The 19,283-nt window shown below is 37.9% G+C and overlaps 2 protein-coding genes across 5 annotated transcripts in view; both read left to right on the top strand.

The window, feature by feature from the left end:
- The window catches only part of LOC131678279 (embryonic polarity protein dorsal), a 163,830-nt gene that overhangs the window by 50,063 nt on the left and 94,484 nt on the right, over nt 1–19,283 (top strand). The gene's annotated exons all lie outside the window — the stretch shown is intronic.
- Nucleotides 13,797–15,196, top strand: LOC131678285 (uncharacterized). Its single transcript, XM_058958323.1, has 3 exons — nt 13,797–14,074; nt 14,142–14,523; nt 14,671–15,196. The coding sequence occupies exons 1-3, from the start codon at nt 13,976–13,978 to the stop codon at nt 15,153–15,155; spliced, it is 966 nt and encodes a 321-aa protein (XP_058814306.1). The 5' UTR covers nt 13,797–13,975; the 3' UTR covers nt 15,156–15,196.

Below are 19,283 nucleotides of genomic sequence, written 5' to 3'. Positions count from 1 at the left end.
GCATGAGCCACTTAAACGAAAGCCGGAATGGATTTTTTTTTCGAAGCAATGTGAAATTATTTGAATGCCAGGCTCGGTTAAAAATTCCAGTGTAAAACTCCAACAGTCTAACAAGTATTTAAGTAGAAAAGGACCAGCTGAATGACGTATCCAGCGTACTGACGTTTACTGAGAAATTGTCAGTCCATTTTAATCGCGGAATGCAATTTCATACGAATTCGTCTTTAGTCTGCTTTACAAGAATAATTTGCTTTTATTCCAAAGAATTATATTGCAGATTTTCATGGCCACATATTGAGTTTTACGACAGAATTGATGGACACCAGTATAGCACGATGACCATTTTTGGGTCCGAGTCGTTCCAGGGGTGCTTTATGTCTCAATTTTGGCTTTCTTAGTATGGTGAATCTATTTCAAATGAATTGGTTTCTAAATATCTGACGCTTCGACCGTTTTTGGATGCCTTCCTCAACAACATCTACCTTGAGAAAGGTATCCTAAAACTGCCGAAACGTCGGATATTTTAAAACCAATTCGCTTGAAAAATATTAACCAAACTGAGAAATTCAAAATCGAGACGTTGAGGTCTATGTTACTGCAAACGATACTACTGAACATAGCAAGTATCTCACTTTTATGTTTATCAAGTTCAAAATCATCTTGTGTGAAAGATCCCTTGAAATCAGTTTTTTTTGTGATTTTTATGATGATTTTATGACATTTCTTTACGTTTGTTATGCCTTTAGCAGATTTTCTGCAGGGTCTTCTACGCTTGAAATAAAAGATATTTGCAAGATACCTATGGTATATTAGTAATGTAATTTGCGTTTCGACTTCGTCTCATTAGCAACCGACACTAACTTAATGATTTTCTCCTTAATGGAGAAAAAATAATTTTTACCAAAATTGTTCTCCACTATTGTGTTTTTTCCTGTATTTGTGTGAGCGAATGAAAAGATTTTTGAATTTAATTCTTGGTAGATGATTTAATAGCGCTGTTCAGAGCTAATCAGTTTTCAAAAAAAAATTCACCTGGTGAGAGATAATTGTTCCAATTGATCCCCAAGCCTAGTATGGAGCTGCACAAACTAATTAACAAAGTCAGTCCACGAAGCCGTCCAAATTCTAATAATCACCTTCTCTCGCGAAGTTAAAATGTAGTCTAGTACAAACCAACTAAAATCTCATTTTTTTCTGTTCAAGATTTGCGGCTCGGTGCATGCTATTAGCAGCAACCAATCACAAAAGAGTTTCGGTTGAGTGTTTTAAATTCCGTTTTTTGTTGTGTATGCTACTTTCCAACCATCGGAAATATAAATAATTAACTTTGCTAGTAGCACGTAACGACACAAACTGATTCATCCACTAGCCGTGTACAGCTCACAAATATATTTGTAAATTTTATGTGGTACTGTACAGCCCTTTAAGAAGATGATCCGTTCGCTTCATTACAGCTTAATACGAATGAGAAAAGAAACAAATCTGTAACGGAACCATATTTAATACTTTTCATCATTTAGTGTTCGTTTGATGCACCATATCGGCAACTCTGGCTGAGATGAGTTGAAAGTTTTCACCTATACCGAACTATTTTCGATTTTTTTTTATCAAAAAACATTGAATAGGGCGATAGCTACTCCCACACCCCCTTCATTGATTCTCTGTCAAGGGGTGAGTCGCTTAGCACAAATCGAATTGTGCTCACAAACAAACAGCGTGGTAGCTTGTGCGGCAATGTGCCACTGTGTGCCACGATGTGCCATGGTGTTCAGTAAAACAAAAGCAATGGTTGATATGATTATTCAACTACACTTTGTTGACAGTTTTTGAGTTTCCAAAAGTGTGCCTCATTGTGCCACACATTGTGGTAACGAATGAAATGATCGTGCATTACTGTGAATCGTAATCTTATATTGTGTTATCGTAGGTGATACAGTGTGTATGGCACATTGTTCTAAGCGACTCACCCCTTGTTCTCTGTGTAATTTCGCTGGATCTGGTCAATTATGGGGTGGTAATTACGAAATTGCGCGTTTCGAGAGTTCTATGCTTTGAAATGTCAATAACGGCGCCGTCTACGCTTTTACTTTATACCTCTGTATCTCCACGTTTACCACAGGAAGAAGTTTTGGTTACTAGGATGGAGTGGTATGATCTATGCAAGTTCCAGAAGTGTTATCTGTTAATTACTCTGGGTAGCCAGCTGCTGAGAATTTATGATAGATTTTCGTTTGTTGAATTAATTTGGGAAATCTCGGCTTGCAAAAATAAACAACTTGCGTCGACAGTCGGGAGTGTTACTCATGTAAAATTGATTCAAACGGCATGTGAACAATTTTATTATTTCTTGTTTCTTTATTCCAGTGAAACACGACATTACAAGAACAATATAATGCAATGCAAAGCGATTACCTTTATTGTCACAAGATGCTAATGGGAATAGATATGCTAATATTTATGTAATTGAAGATTTCATAATACAAATGTTATTTATCGCGTACAACTTTTTGTATTATTATGAGAAATGAAAGGAAAATTATGTATTGGTTTTTTCTACGCGATTGGTATGAAATAAGCACTACCAAAATACGTGCAACGTCTTTCTTTGTATGTTGAATATGTAACCGACGACATGCGCGCGAACTTTTTATGCTAATTATAGAGGAAGGTGGAAAACAATAAGTATGAAATGAAACTAATTTAATTTAAAATAACAATATGCCCAGAATATGCGCCAAATGTAAGACACAAAGAAAGGATTTCTGGTTTAGTTCACTTTACGTCAATAATGAAGCTGCCATATTATTATACTCACGAAAAAACATGGTTAACATGCCAATAAATAATAAAGTAGGAAAGGAAGCCATTTCTTAGGAAACTACCTAAGAAATGGCTCTTCGTTGACACCAAAGCCTTATTACACGAATGGACAAAGACCCGTTCTTAGCGGAGACACTCCAATAGATGATTTCCGACTACGTTGCGAAAGGGTATGCAAGGAAACTTAGCGACGACGAACTCAGAAAAACGTTTCTGCTCGTCTGGTATCTTCCTGTGTTCCCGGTAACAAACCCGAATAAGCCCGGAAAAGTGCGATTGGTTTGGGACGCAGCGGCCAAAAGTTTCAGGATCTCATTGAACTCCGCTCTGCTAAAAGGACCAGATTACCTTTGCTCGTTATTTGCTATTCTGCTTCAATTTCGAGAAGGGCGAATAGGCCTAGCTGGGGACGTACGCGAGATGTTCCACCAGATACGTATCCGTGACGAAGACCAACAGTGTCAACGCTTTTTCTGGACCGACAAGGACGGCAATTTGGCGACCTACGTCATGAGCGTGATGACGTTCGGTGCCTGCTGTTCGCCTAGCAGCGCGCAGTATGCGATGACTTTAAACGCTGAACGATTTTCTCACGAGTTTCCTACAGCGGCGAAGGTTATAATAAAGCGACACTACGTTGATGACATGCTGGTTAGCACTAATTCGGAACAAGATGCCATTCGCATTGCAGAGGACGTGCACTATGTACACTCGACTGCCCAGAAAAATAATGAATTTTTGAAAACATAATCGGCCCACCCCTGATTTGATTCCTAGTCTCACCAGGAGTTCTTGCACCAAATTTGAAGCAAATCGGACAAGTCAATTTACATGGAGAAACCCCACTAACTCGCATTTTTGCCGCTAGGTGGAACTCCATGCATCGTATTATCACTTTAAGTAAAAATAAGAAAGATAATTTAATTGTCTACAACTCTGTCGAAGACTGCTAGTCAATCCGGCTTTGGTAAAAGAAGTTATTCAAATTTTAACGAAGTGATGTCGGAGTCAGTTTTCCATGGGGCCTAGCAGTGCATGGTTGTGTATCAGTACTCGATTTCCAGGAACTATACATTTTTGTGAAATAATCGTTAGGTTTGTCTCAATGGTATGTTCAGAAGAGCTATACCACATAATACGAGTTATGTTTTGGTTGGAAAATTTTAGTTCCAAATGTGACCGCATAGAGGGCGCCAACACTAACTTTTCATAGAAGAGAGATAGAATATTGGAATGTTCGGGAGAATTATTGCAAAATTCCTGTTCTACAACTTTGTGGAAGACACCTAATTTCTATCTCTCTCCGTTGAAAAGTTAGTGTTGGCGCCCTCTACGCGGTACAATGTGGAACTAAAATTTTCTAACCACAACATGACTCCTATTATTTATTACAATTCTTCTGAACATACTATTGAGCTAAATCTAACGGTTATTTCACAAAAATGTGTAGTTCGTGGGAATCGAGTACTGATACACAACCATGCACTGCTAGGCCCCATGAAAAACTGACTCAGACATCAATTCGCTAAAAGTTTAATAACTTCTTTTAACAAAGCTGGATTCACTAGCAGTCTTCGACAAAGTTGTAGACAATTAAATTATCTTTCTTATTTTCACTTACAGTGATAATACGATGCGAACAGTGCCACCTAGCAGCGAACATGTGAGCAAGTGACTTTTCTCCATGTAAATTGTCGAAAAATCTCATACAAACTTCAGGCATGTTGGTCCGGTAGCTAGACTTGTCCGATTTGCCTCAAATTTGGAGCAAATACTCCTGGTAGGACTAGAAATTGACTAAGGGGTGGGCCAATAGGGGTCATTTTTTTCCTGTCACTCTATTGTACACTCTCGAGGTGGTTTTGAAATCCGCAACTGGATCAGTAATTCCAAACGGGTCTTGGGGTGTTTAAAACAAGATAAGACCGACGAGAAAAATCTGGATCTCTCGCCCGAATTGTCCACCGAGAAAGTGCTTGGGATGTGGTGGTGTACGGAAAAGAATGTTTTCACTTACTAGGTTGGATGGAACCGTTATGACAGCGCCTTATTGTCAGGTCAACGATGCCCCACGAAACGTGAGGTTCTCCGTGTACTTATGACGATCTTCGATCCCCTTGGTTTGATCGCTCACTACCTTATGTATCTTAAAGTTCTGCTGCAGGATATCTGGCGTCCCGGTACCCAATGGGACGAAGAAATCAATGACGATTTGTACAACAAATGGAAAATTTGCTTAGCAGTTCTTCCGCAAGTCGAGCACGTTCAGGTTTCACGTTGCTATCAACTGCGTACACCTCCAGTTGATAGCGTGGAGTCTTCATGTTTCAGAATTGATCACTCAACTTTAAGCTGTGCCAACCAACCTCGGAACATCAATCCATCAATCCAAAACGACAATGGACAAACACGGTCTTCGTAGGATGCCGTCGAAGTACAGCTGCTTACTTTCGTAGATGCTAGTGAGAATGGGATGGCGGCCGCAGTGTACCTCCGTTTCATGCATGCTGGAGAAGTTGAATGCCGCCTCGGAGCAGCCAAAACCAAAGTCGCACCATTGAAGTACCACTCTATCCGTAGGCTGGAGCTTCAGGCGGCTGTAATTGGTGCTAGGCTTGCTCAAGCAATCGAAGAGACACTTTCTATACCAATCAACAGGCGTATTTACTGGTCAGACTCCAGAGATGTGCTGTGCTGGATACGCTCAGATCATCGCAGATACTCGCAATTCGTCGCCTGCCGTGTAATTGAGATTCTTGCCGAGGAGTATATCCTGCGTCTTACTCAGCGTGAAGCGTTTCCCGTAGAAGTGAATTTACTTACTGAGTACCCTCAAAAAGCACTTCCCAAAGTGAGCCAGCTGTACCGACTGACGCCATGGTTGGATGACCGCGGCATAATGCGGATGCGAAGTAGGATTGCTGCTTGCGATTTCGCTACGGAGGATGCTAAAAGTCCAATACTTCTTTCTCGTAATCACCACATAACCACTCTTATTTTGCAACACTATCACAACAAATACCACCACCAAAATCATGAAACCGTGATCAACGCGATACGGCAAAAATTCTACATTTCCCGAATCCGTGTCTGCTATCGAACAATACGCAGTAACTGTCAACGCTGTAAGAACGAAGCCTCATTGCCACGGAACCCGATCATGGCAGATCTTCCTGCGGCCAGACTAGCTGCATTTTCCCGACCCTTCACACACGTGGGCATAGATTATTTTGGCCCAGTAGAAGTCGCCCTTGGAAGACAGTTCGCGCAATCCACCTCGAAGTAGTCCACTCACTTACCACTGATTCGTGCATCATTGCCCTTCGAAATTGCTTTGCGCGGAGTGGTTGTCCCAGGAAAATTTATAGTGATCGGGGTACAAACTTTGTTGGAGCCAGTAAGGAGCTAAAAAAGCTAGTTGAGGAGATAGATCAGGAAATGATCACAAAGGAGTTTATAAGCCCAGATACTGAGTGGGTATTTAATCCGCCGTTGGCGCCACATATGGGCGGAAGCTGGGAGCGTCTCATACGCTCTGTAAAAAACAATTTACTGGTCATATGTCCATCACGAAAGCCGACTGATGAAGTGCTCCGGAACTTGCTTACAGAAATCGAAAACACTGTAAACTCGCGTCCTTTGACACATGTTCCGATTGATGATGATTCCGCACCCGCTCTTACCCCGAATCACTTCCTGCTGGAAACCTCGAACGGTATGAAGCCACTTTGTCTGTTGGACGATAGTGGTGCTGCGCTCCGACAAAATTGGCGTACATCTCAGATTCTCGCGAACCGATTTTGGAAGAGGTCCCGAGCAAAGCCCAACATCAAAATAACAGCAAATCGATTTCAAATTTTGTTGTCAGCATCAAATTGAAATCTTATTTTGATTTCTGTGTATGATTGTCAAAATATGATATCAAATTTTGTTATTCTTTTGCGGTAGGTTTCTTAGAGGATTTTATTTTAACAAAAATAGTTTATTGCATAAAAACTGAAAAAAAAGTTATTAGTTTGTTTATTCACATGGTATATATGATTATTATTAGTTTTACATTTTTAATCTACTTGGCTGTTAAATTTACATATCGAAATAAAATTCATTACGTTTCCATTAGTTTTTATGGACACGTTAACACACTGTCGAAAACTAGCATTAGTTCTTTTAAGCACCAAAATATCGCTTACTACATATGAAAACATGTTTTTGAATAGTTTTGTTGTGTTGAGTTTTGTTGCAACAATAAACGATGCGTTGCTTTTAGAAATTAGAATCTGTTCAATACGGAAGAATTTATCGTTTATATAAACAAACGAGTCGTCATAGCCAAGATCTTTACAAGATTGGTATGTGCGAAACTGAGTATTCCCAATAAATATTCGGTCATGGTAACTGAATTCCTTCTCATGTACATCAGCGTCGATACAAGTATATTCTGGTACACTATAAACTAGCCGCTGATCGTACTGTAAGTCGGTATTTTTGGTCGTGCTCCATATTTTAGAATGCCATAACTTGATTTCAGAATTTGATGATAATTTGTATTGACATATTCTATTTAAAAAATATTTCGAGCTAATTTGAATGACAGGGTGATTATTACCAGTTCTGTACTGTAAAATTACTCCGTTCGCATTTTCGTATGGGAATAAGGATGAATTCCACAACGCGCCAAAGTTTCTAGCACTCTCCGATAAATGTGTCAACAAATGTATATTAAATACCATATTTTCTTCTCCATAAAGTTTGCAGAATTTTTTGGCAAAACAATTGAGAGATACTTCACAAGCAGTGATTTGCTTTGGAGTGAGATGCACATCTAGAAGTTCAAAAATAGATGAGGAAAGTAGCATGAAATGATCAAGAAACGGTTTTGGGAGAATTCCACTAAAACAAGGATAAAAATAGTGAAAAAGAACATTCTCCCAGTCAGCGGCTTTGTTCTTTTTCATGTCTTCCAATTTTCCAGGATACCGTGAGAATGCACTTGGTGGACGAATACTGAGCATTCGTTGCTCGACTTCTTCTAGTTGTAATCCTATATAGAACGGCTTGTGGTGATTGGATGTCGCGGTAAATAACTCCCACATCAGTTTAACTACTCCTAAGAGGACGTTGTGCATGTAATCGGGGGGGAAACCTGTAATAATATTCCAAATAACTTTGCAATAAATGAATACACAAAAAATACCGAATACTATGTCGAAATCAGGTACTGCTAGGAATACTGACAATTTCCTAATTCCAAACTTGGGAATTTTGGTTTCGTGAACCTCCAGCATTATGCATCGAGTTGTATTATGCTCTCTTTGTTCTACTCGTCGTACAGGATAGCGAATCTGATTTCCATTCACTACCTTTCCGCTGTGAAGGCATACAGAACATCCGTATTTTCCGTTAAACTGTGTAGTTCCTTGCACTTTGCATCTGGCCACTGTATCTAAACAGCTTTGTAGGACAACTACATTGTATTTTTCCTCGCCTATTTCTAGTCCATTTCTAAGATTTTTCATTTCTAAGCAGAAGTATTTGAAGAACATGCACATATTCGGATCTCCTTTGCTTAACCAAATGGCACCGAGAATTATATTATGTTTGCTAAAGCGTAAACGAGGTGGTAGGTTGTTCACCACAATAAAAATAGGATAACAAGGTTTATTTAACGTCCAACGATATGCTGCTGCTCCATCTGTGTTCACGGATAAAGTAATATATTTTCCGCCGCGATTTTCTTTAATTTTGGTGAACATTTTACCCCGATTGATATCGGAAATATTGTCTGCTTCGATTAATTGTTCATATTCATGTATTTCGGTTCTGTATTTTAGAACAGTTTCCTTCAACTGCTTCTCGATGGGGAGTACCATGAAAAAATCGAACTTGGTTGATTTACAACCTGGAACTGGACAAACAGCTTGCTTGTTTGGAGTATTAGAGCCATATTCGCACTGGCATTCAACACAAAAGTACACACGATGTGAATCATGTGAGCTGGGAAATGCAGCAGCAAACGCCTCAAAACTTTCAGGACAGTTCTTTACGCCGGTAATCAGATTGATTATTCTTAGCAACTGTACAACAGCCTCCTGAGTCAACTTAAATTTTACATAAAAGTTAAGTATCATGTACAAAACATCGTAAATTTGAATTGAAGCATTGAATTCAAATGGTTTATCGAACGGTCCAAATGAATCCTGAAATATAAAGAATGGTTAAAAAAAATTGAGAAGCTTTTTCAACTAGAATGCATTACACGCGTATTTGAATATTACGGCAATTTGAAATTAATATCAATGTAGTTTTCGATTGAGAACCTAGAAACCAACCCAGACTAGTTGCTTCAAACAAACGTTTTTAATGCAACTGAGTAGGGTTCTCGAAAAACAGCGGTGGTGTGAGCGAACCCGAAATATATTTCAGGTTAAAACCCAACCCGTTTTTCGGTTCAGTGGCGCATAATCTAGGTTCGAAACTGGCTTAAAACAAACGGTTTAACAGCAGTTAGATCCGGTTATTTTCTACCTTAAGCGAAAACGACATAAGAAATTGTTGATATTTTGTATCAGTTGACAATACTGTGTAGCAAAGTTAAGATCCAATATAGGAAGATAGAATATGTACAATTATTTTGAAAACCTACCTCACGAACATTGTATTCTGAAGAACCAAATTCTTCGTTTGAGGAACAATCACTATTGTCCACTAATGAATTTTCACTCAAAATGCCAGATGAATTCACTTGTGATGATTGATCCACGAGATCCACCGCTCAAGTAATTGGAATTGTGCAGTTTTGGCTCTCATCAGAATGGGATTGGTTTATAAAAATCAGTTTGTCGTCATGATTTACATCTATGTCGTCAAATCCATCATAGTCCGATTCACTGGATGAATTGACTGTCTTCTTCAAAACTGCATCAATACGAACATCTGTGCTTGAAGTATGTCCACAAAATTGAGCACAGTTACGTCCTTGAGTGGCAGACTAAAAGAAAAATCATGTGTACTGCATAGTTGAAAGGTAACTGATCTCACATACCTTGCGCACATATTTCCGCCCGTAATTTTCATTCATCATATAATGATGCCGCTTATTTCGACGATTCATTATGGTATATGGTCAATCTTGTTCAAACTAGATAAAAGACCTAGGGAACGGGCACATAACAATACACTCGCGCCGTGTAGTGTCGTATTAGGCAAAAACTAAAACAGTCTTAAGTTGCCTTAGTTTTTTATATAATCTTCGTTTTTACTAATATCCTGATGCTAGGTGCAAATCGACAGAATATAGTATACGATTAAATATTTTGTTTTGAATTATGGAAAGGGACGACAGGTGATCAATGCTATGTAGACTGTATTACCAAACAGTAACTCCCTTGTAATTGGATGTAAACAAATTCGGAATCCAACGTACGCACGTGAGCCATTAATTTTGGAAAACATGATTTTCGGAAAATGGGCTTTAAGGTTTGTAGATGCAAAAAATCAACTCAAAGGAAACTTACAAGCACGAGTTGTTACTCAGTTATATTCTCAAACTTTTCAAGAATATTCTGATAATAATTCTAACGATTGAAGAAAAAAAATCGATATGTAGAAGCTGATTGATGAGGTGATCTCTTTAAGCGGACATTTGAAAACCAATTCGGGTCATCCCACGCGAAGTGATCAAGGCACGTGTAATCGACCTTCATGGATTTGAACCAAATTTGGAGGAGCTGTTCATCTAGGGCCAGTATAAAAAAACCCAATTTTTTGTGTCAATTGAATCACCTCTCGGGCCATGGGAGCCATCTTATGCCATTGCGTTTTTCAGACATTTTTACATAAAAATACATTTACATAACCTCAATATAATTTCAGCCTATACTCTGTTTTGAAGCAAAAAAATCACAATATAAAACGCAACGCACAACAATAAAAAAAACCAACTTGAGTATTCTGAGTTCACCCAATTTATCGTGAAGTAGACGATAAATGATGAATAACTACGTTTTTGGTTTGCTTCTAGCAGATCAGGGTCGATTTTAATGACCGTTTGAAGATTTTCTCAATTTTTGAAAACAGTTTATGTAAGGATGCGCTCAAAATATATTGAAAACACAATGGCATTAGAATTTTCAAAATTAACATATATGCATTGAGAGAAAAATCAACTTTTAATATTTACCTGAAAACATCATATAGTTGGCAGCACTGCCGCTAAAAATTTATATTTTTTCTAGACTCCTTGAACAATTTGCTTCAAAAGCCATCTTACGGTTTAATTCTAGAGTAAATAGAACCTGAAAAGTGATCAAATGAAAATCTAGGGTTCTGGCAATTTGTTAAAACAGGGGGTGCTCCCATGGTCCGAGGGGTGGTTCAATTGACGCAAAAATTTGGGTTTTTATATATTAGCCGTAGATGAAAAATTTCTCCAAATTTAGTTCAAATCCGTGAAGGTCGATTTCAAGTTTGCTTCTTTTTTGATCACTTCGCGCGGAATAACCGATTCTTTAACTTGAATAAATTTCAAATGCAGTTACGAAAAAAATATTGAACTTTCATTTTGTATGGCTGGTGGATGCAAAGTTTGAGCAATATAAACTTATCGACTAGTTTTCTCCTAATATCGTGACATTCATTCATACTTCATAATTTATAAATATTGATTTTGAATGACACCAGCAAAGTAGCCAACTGCAAAGTTCATTTTGTAGTGTCAAACTGGTGACCAGGTGGAGAAATTAGATTTTTCATCAACCGGCATAACCCCACAAAATGAACCGGATGAACTTCGTTTAACAATTCTCGGTGGTTTGTTTACATGGAAATTACATGAGTTCGAATGTAACAGATGAGCATCCGTTGCACTCGCACTCACGTAACTGACAAAGTAAACAAACCACCGAGAATTGTCAAATATGCACATCATTCATTATGAGTTCATTCGTGTCGTCATCTTGTAGAACTCAGAGAGTTCAACGGGGTGCAGTAGCGTTGCCAGAAAAGTTTTATTTCCCAGATTAAATTTTAGAAAGCTCGGTAACCGCCCGATACCATTCAGGAACCTCTGTTTAAGGAGTACCAGTATGATGCGGCTTAACCGATGAGGTGTAGCCACATTTGGTGGTGGAATCAAAATAAAATTGGCAACGCTAGCAAAATAGAAACACAAATGAACACTCCGAATGAACCTATTTTCAATTGACATTTTGACGAGTTCTGATTCGAGCCAATAATAAGGGCTCTTTGAAATGCCACTGTCAAATTCAGTTCTACAAGATGACGGATGTTCATTTGTTGTATTAAAACTCACATACCGTAAAACGGGGGAACATTGATCAATTTTTAAAACAAGTGCATACTGGTACCAATAGATGGAAAACGTCCAAATTGTTTGGTAATTTATTTCGTTTTACTATAAAAATAAAATAAATTTGTTATAAATTTTCATTCGTTGTTTTCGGGGTAACTTTGATCAGCAAAATATGTCTATCGAAATAAGAAATAACGCTCCAAATGTTGTGTAAATTCCATATCTGCATGGCCCGAAATTGGGTCGTCTCGTAAGAAAACAGAATTCCCTGGAAGGATACGACCGACTTTTATCGAACTTTTTCGGAAAAATAGTCCAGCAAGAAAAATCTTGGATATTTTTAATAAATTATTGGACAAAAATATTTTCGGTTTCTAAAAAAGTGATCAGTTCAGTTAAAGTTGTTTGATTTCATTAATATACAAGGAAATGTACAGATTGGAACGATGCATGAAAGTTGCATTTTCAATTTGAATTTGTTTTCATAAAAAGTACATTAAATGACAAAATAATCGTTGCCGGTAGATGCTGAGCATGTTTAGAATATGGTTTGTATTTTGTTGCGATGATTTTGTTAGAGGGAATCATCTTATCGTACATTACTGGAAAAAGTCTCATTTGATCAAACTTAACCCGGTGGTCAAAGATACCCCGTTTTACGGTAACTCACATGTAAACAAGCCATTGAGATTTGTTATAAGATGTTCATCCGGTTCATTTTGTTTATGTTTGTTGGTGTAAAGTCTATTAACTTGCACCACTTGTTGTCACTCTTCTTACATAAACTCTAATAAATATGTTTATTTTGAAGGGGAAACGAAAGTAGAATGATTCGTTTCACAAATAATGCAAAAGCGCATGCTGGATATAGTTTTTTTTAACATTTAGTTAAAATTTTACAGTTTAAAAGTTATTTTTTCCTCGAATGGTTATATTCAACCGAGAGAATTAAATATTAAATATCATTTGGATAGAGATTAAGAATTGACTGCAGCGGAACCCATGAATTTGTAGAGGTGTGATCATTTGTCGATATTTTAATATTTTTTTGTTTGTTACATCAAGTATGACAGTTGTAGTCTCGAAACGTCATGAAATAACCTAAACTAAGCTTGACACAACTTTTTTCATTTTTTCTCCAAAAGATTAACTAACGAGCTGTCAAAGTTAACTTTCGCGCTGTCAAATTTAACCATTCTCCAGAGTAGGGTTATTTAACAAATAACTTTTAAAGCGCCAGATTTAAAACCAAAAGTTAAAAATGGTTCACAGCCTAAATATATTAGCTCGGAATCAAAACGTCCTTATTGGTAGGGATTTACTGTAATGAAAATTTTAGACGACCTCCATTCATACAAACAACTATGGACATTTCTCATATCAATGAACGTTGCCAGATATACCCATTTATCGGAATTGATACCGGTTTTCGTGCTAAATACTGATATACCAATGAAGCTTATAAATATACCGATTGTTTGTTTTTTATGCCGATAAATACCAATTTTTATATAATTGTACTTCCTTTAATTGAAAATAGATAATTATTATCACTTAAACATGCATCTGTTTGAAAAGTGTCCTCATCTTTCTCAATTAAATCATCCGAAAATTGATTCAGGAAACTGTCGGATTTCTATAGGACTTCCGACTCAAGAACAGCAATCGTTTCCGAAATCGCTTAAGTTCGGCGAATTTCTATTTCATACCGATGATAACCGATTTTTTATTTATATTAATACTTTCCCATATTATATAAAACCTTCTGACAACACTGGAACATTTCAATCGTCATTGTCTCGCGTGTAGCTCGTGAATGAGAAATTTTTTTTGCAGTGCGTTAAAATGGTCCGCAAACGCGTTAATGCATCAAAAAAACGCGTGCTTCAAGTATCCAACGAGAGGAACTCGGAGTTTATACTGAATGATCTATCAGAATTACAGGTGAGTCAATACAAGAATCAATCTGATTTCTCAAAATCATAACCTCTCCCTATATCTTTTTCCTTAGAAATCGACTAGATCCGGCGAGTTGAGTTGCGAGCCTGACACCAAAAAACTGGCACTTGTGGAAATAATCGATAACAATGCTCAGTCCGAGAGTGCAACTTCCGAAAATCATGGATTTACAAAACCGAGGTCCATTCGTAAATTGGCACCGATTGTTAAAGTTCCACAGCAACCAATAACAGGAAAAATTGAGCCGGAAGAGGCACCACAAGCTGGGCCAAGCCGATCTCGAGATTCAAAGGTCGGACGCGTTATTGCTGACGATTTTGAAGATAATTCTGGCGATTCAGATATCGAAAACGATCTGTATGGTTTTGATGATGACGAGTTGGAGGCAACTGAGTTCGGTTTGACTTCTTGCCAGGAAAAGATCGTTGATTCAGGTAAATAGTTTATCAAGATTACACCACTAATGAGAAACATTATTATGTATAGCTTGAAAATTCAAACAAGCAAAGTTTCACTAGGGTTTTAATTGCGAAATGCTTCATTGGAAAAATAATACTTATCTCTTTCATGCTATTATTCAGAATGCTTGGCGGAGGAAATGGCAAAATTAAAGGCTGAAAATGCTGAATTACGAAAGCATAACATGTTTTTGAAAAAACGAAAGAGCAATCTCGAACGGTCCCACGCCGCAATGCAGCAGGCCTTGCTGTCGAAACTTTTGCCTGTAACTCATAAACCTTTTGAAAATGTAGAAGTATTCCCAGGTTGTCCAAGCGCCGACAAAATATCGAAGATGTCTGTAGTTGCAAAGGACAGTGACTATATCTTTGTCAAGCTTCTCACGTATGCAATCTGGCCTGAGGGATTCGCAGGGAGATCAGTGACAGGACGCACATCGAACAATCCAAAAGGACGTCATAAAAAAAACCTTCAATCTATTGCTGATGGCCAATCGAAGGCTGAAAACAGCACAATCCCTGTGCGTACAGCACTGGAAAAAAACAAAGTAAAATTTGTCAATGGTAATGTATTAATATATACATATTTCAAAACTCTACAACTTTAATTGTTTATTTTTAGATTGTTTAATTGAAAGACGTCTCTTGTTGCATGACAATGTATTGAAGGCACGTGAAGTAGCTTCAAAATGCAATCGATTAATGCAGACTGTCATCAGTAACTTCAACCGATATAACTCGTCGTAGATTAATTTGGACTATCGAGATAGTTGATCCATTGCTGTATTTGAATTTGAATTTAACGTTGGATTTTCTGATTTCCTTATAAAACTTAATGTATACGTATGTATTAACAGTCTAGCTTTTCTTACTTATTCGAAAGCCAATTACAACATAACGCCCAGCCAAGCCATCTGTAATTCCGAACGAAATTCGGATGGTTTGTCAGAGCATTATGGGAATGAATATATACTGATGAAATTTTGTTTTCAATATATCAATCTGAAAGCAAATCTACATCAGAATATGCTAGTGAAATTTTGTTTTCACAGGTGTATTTTAAAGCAAATCAATAACTGATTATGTTGTTGCAGTTTTGTTTTCATTACGTTGGCAAAACATCAAATTGAATACTTGGCCTGTTATCAACATATAAAATTCTACATCAAATTAAGTTTTCTATTAGCTCTCACTGATAGCAGAAATAGTTTTCTGTTTGATGTCAAAGGACATTTTTTCTGCTCTCGATTTTGATCTTTTAACCGTTAAAACGACCAAAACGATAGCAACCTGAGTAAGCATTATCTGCAAACATCACAACATCAAGTTTAGTTTTCAATTTGATATCAGACTTTGCTCGGGGTGGTTATCCGACTACCTGCCAGAAATTACGAGGAGGACAAAATGGTTCGTCCATACGGAACCGTTTGCTGTTGGTGACGTTGTGGTTCTCGCTGACAATAAGCTACCCCGGAATTGCTGGCCCATGGGAAATATTTCCCAGACCCATGCTGACAAGGACGGCCAGATACGATCGGCTACAGTGCGGACAGCTGTAGGCGTGTACGAGCGACCCACTTCGAAGTTGGCAGTATTGGACGTTCGGCGCGAGAAGTAGTTAGCCAACCTGGAGGCTGGCGTACCCGGGGGGAGTGTTACCCGACTCTACTCGGCTAGTGCGCACCTTGCTATTCCAACACATTGGCCCTCGCACACTAAGTCAGTCAACGACGGAGCACACCTGGAGGTGACAGGTAACACCTTGGGACGAGTGTCAAACTGTCATCGCATTGAGTAAGAAAAAAATATTCCCTTGATCCCAGTGTTTGAAGCTAATTTCTATAAAATAATTATAATTAGATAATTGAATTTAAAAGTAACCTAAGCTAGTGTTTAAAAGTACCTAAATATCTACCTTATTTCTACACACAAAATCGGTTAACATTAATAGCCAGCTCATTAGCAGAATTATCCATTCGCTCGTTGCTACGATTCGCTTATCGACCAAAAACCCGTCAGAATTCCCTGATCGCATACGTATAGACGAAAGGCAGACGAGGACTAAACGAAAATTATAATTTGTTGACTTTGGTCAACCGTTTGACAGAAGGTAGTCTCCCGTTACAAAACCCGAGCGTTTTATTGGGGATTACGATTCCGGAAACTACCTTCTATGTATGTACAATACAATGAAAACAAATATCATAATTGATCGATGATGTACTGGATCAAAGGTAAACCAATGAATATGACAATAAAACATTTGCTCTTCGAGCTGATATGACGATCGCAACCTCTCAATCTTCATACATGCAACACAAACAAGATCATGCGTATTCCCCACGCACATTGAATACCCAGTGGATTGGTTCCCCGTTTGTTCAAATAAACACTAAACAAACAAAGAAATTAGTTTGCTCAGTCCAGTCTTGTGCTGACCACCCGTTCTACAATGACAATCATTATTGATGAATGTTTTCACTGTTTTGTGCTAACCGGAAACTATCATCTTGGTTTTCAAAATGGCGTCAATCAACACTTTCCGTCTTCTGCTGACCATCTCCTTTCAAATGATACCCATATTGATGATAGTTGTTGCAGTTTTGTGGTAACCGGAAGCCGCCATCTTGGTTTTCAAAATGACGTCAATAAACGATTTCCGTATTCTATTAACCACCCTCATTACAATGACATCATTATTAATGATGGTTTTCACTTTTCCCCGGAAATTGTTATCTTGGGTTTCAAAATAGCGTCATTAACCAATTTCTGTCTTCTACTGACCACCCCATTTCAAATGACACTGACACCGTCCGTCCGAGCCATGGCAACAAACCGAAGCAACAAATCCGTCCTTCTCAAGACGAACAAATATATGAAAAAGAATTGAATTCGAAAAATTCATCTAATTACTTAATTTACCTGACGATCATTGTCCGCATAGTTGTGAAATTATTTTTCTCAGTTTGTTTAATTTTTCAGCCAATCTTTTCGTATTCAAGTCGATGATCTTGGTCAAAGATTCTCCCATCAATGATAGTAAAAATAAACAATAATTTGAGCGAATATCTAGAACAATCTGAAATATTTCGAAGTAGAATACCTACTACTAACGTTTCAACATAGTGACCCGTTTCAAAATTTATAGCTGGAATTTCACCAGCTTTCTTAACGTTCCGTTGTATTTATGAAAAAATAGATTTTGGCGCTATCTGTTTGGAAGACAATGTTGTTAAACTAATTCTATAGAATTTACAGTAACTGACAATAACGGAAATAATGGATTTTGTTAAAGCAGTTATTATCTGCACCATGATCGCTTCGTACAATTCATTCGAAGCTACTTTTACGAAGAAAGCAAACTATTTTCTTTCGATGGTCGATACATTTTGCGTTGAACGTAAGCTGAGTCGAGCATAAAACACACTGTGGGTAAGTAGTAGTGCGCGAGGGATGCTAGGGTTTATTTTGGGTGGAAAGATGCATATATATGGAAAAGACAGATTTTTAAACACCCGACCGAAGCTCGTTCGTGATTGGTTCCCGCTAATTTCATGCACCGAGCCGCAAATCTTGAACAGAATGAATTGTGCTTCCAATCGGTTTCAGCAAATCTACCAATCTTGTCAGATGTCCGGAGTCTATACGTCAACACCGGGAGAAAAAAAACAAATGAAATTTAAAAAAAACCTGTTTTAATCCACCTAGCGGTGCAACTGTGCCATTCTCATTTCTCTAAACTATGGCACGGAGGCTTTTTATGTTCAACATAATTGTGGAAATGTCCATTACATTCTTAGTACACTTTGCACTTATACACAATGGCTTGCCAGCCACGAACTTGATGAGCTACGTGTCGACGGTGAAACACTTGAAACAAAAAAAATTATCGTACTTCATTAGCCTAATCAGCATTAGATCAATGTTATCTGCTTGCTAACTCATTTTGTCATGCGGGGGTGGGTATGTGAGGAGGGCGAAAGTCCCATGAACGAACGACTCCCCAGCTTAAATTGGTATGCTTTGTGATATAGTGGTGGTTTAAAGATGATGGGGTTGAAAGGGAGGGGTATAAGGGCTGGATGGCGTGGTGGTTTGAGGGGTGATTTAAGGAGATTTTTAAGGGAGGGGAGTGAACAGTAGAGGGGGGGGGGGTGTAACCCCTCTCCTTAAACCATCAACTACGACCCTGTTAAAATCCAGAAACCTTACGAGACAAAAAAAAATTGCCGGGATTAGGTTGACGTTTTTCAGAGTGATTGCATAACCTCTCTATATGAGAAAGGCAAAATTTTGCCAAAATCCAAAAAAGTGAATCGTCGTCAAATTTTTCATGAACCTTGAAGACATTTAACATCAAAAATAAAAATTCTATTTTTAATTTTTCCTATAGTTTATATGAGAAATTTCTGTGTGGCCGCACTCTTAAACCCGTAATTCCGGAACCAGAGTTCCGATAGATCCAAAATTCAATAGCAGCCGATGGGAAGGTTGCACCTTTCATTTGAGACTAAGTTTGGGCAAATCGGTCCAGCCGTCTCTGAGAAAAATGAGTTTAAATACACACACATACAGACTTTTTCCGATCTCGACGAACTGAGTCGAATGGGATTAGGTTGACGTTTTTCAGAGTGATTGCATAACCTTTCTATATGAGAAAGGCAATAATCAAGCAACAAAATTTAAAAAGATGAAAAATTTATAAAGTAAGTAGAACGATCAATTAAAATCAAATT

This window comes from Topomyia yanbarensis, chromosome 2, assembly GCF_030247195.1.
Source record: "Topomyia yanbarensis strain Yona2022 chromosome 2, ASM3024719v1, whole genome shotgun sequence".
NCBI classification, from domain to species: Eukaryota; Metazoa; Arthropoda; class Insecta; order Diptera; family Culicidae; genus Topomyia; species Topomyia yanbarensis.
Note: the sequence above shows the minus strand (reverse complement) of the source record. Positions and strands in the feature narration are given on the sequence as shown.

Excerpts from the sequence above, each read along its gene's own strand:
- LOC131678285 (XM_058958323.1), top strand. The coding sequence starts at position 13,976 with ATGGTCCGCAAACGCGTTAATGCATCAAAAAAACGCGTGCTTCAAGTA. Across the intron at positions 14,075-14,141 it reads ATGATCTATCAGAATTACAG|AAATCGACTAGATCCGGCGA; the intron begins GTGAGTCAATAC and ends CTTTTTCCTTAG. Across the intron at positions 14,524-14,670 it reads GGAAAAGATCGTTGATTCAG|AATGCTTGGCGGAGGAAATG; the intron begins GTAAATAGTTTA and ends GCTATTATTCAG.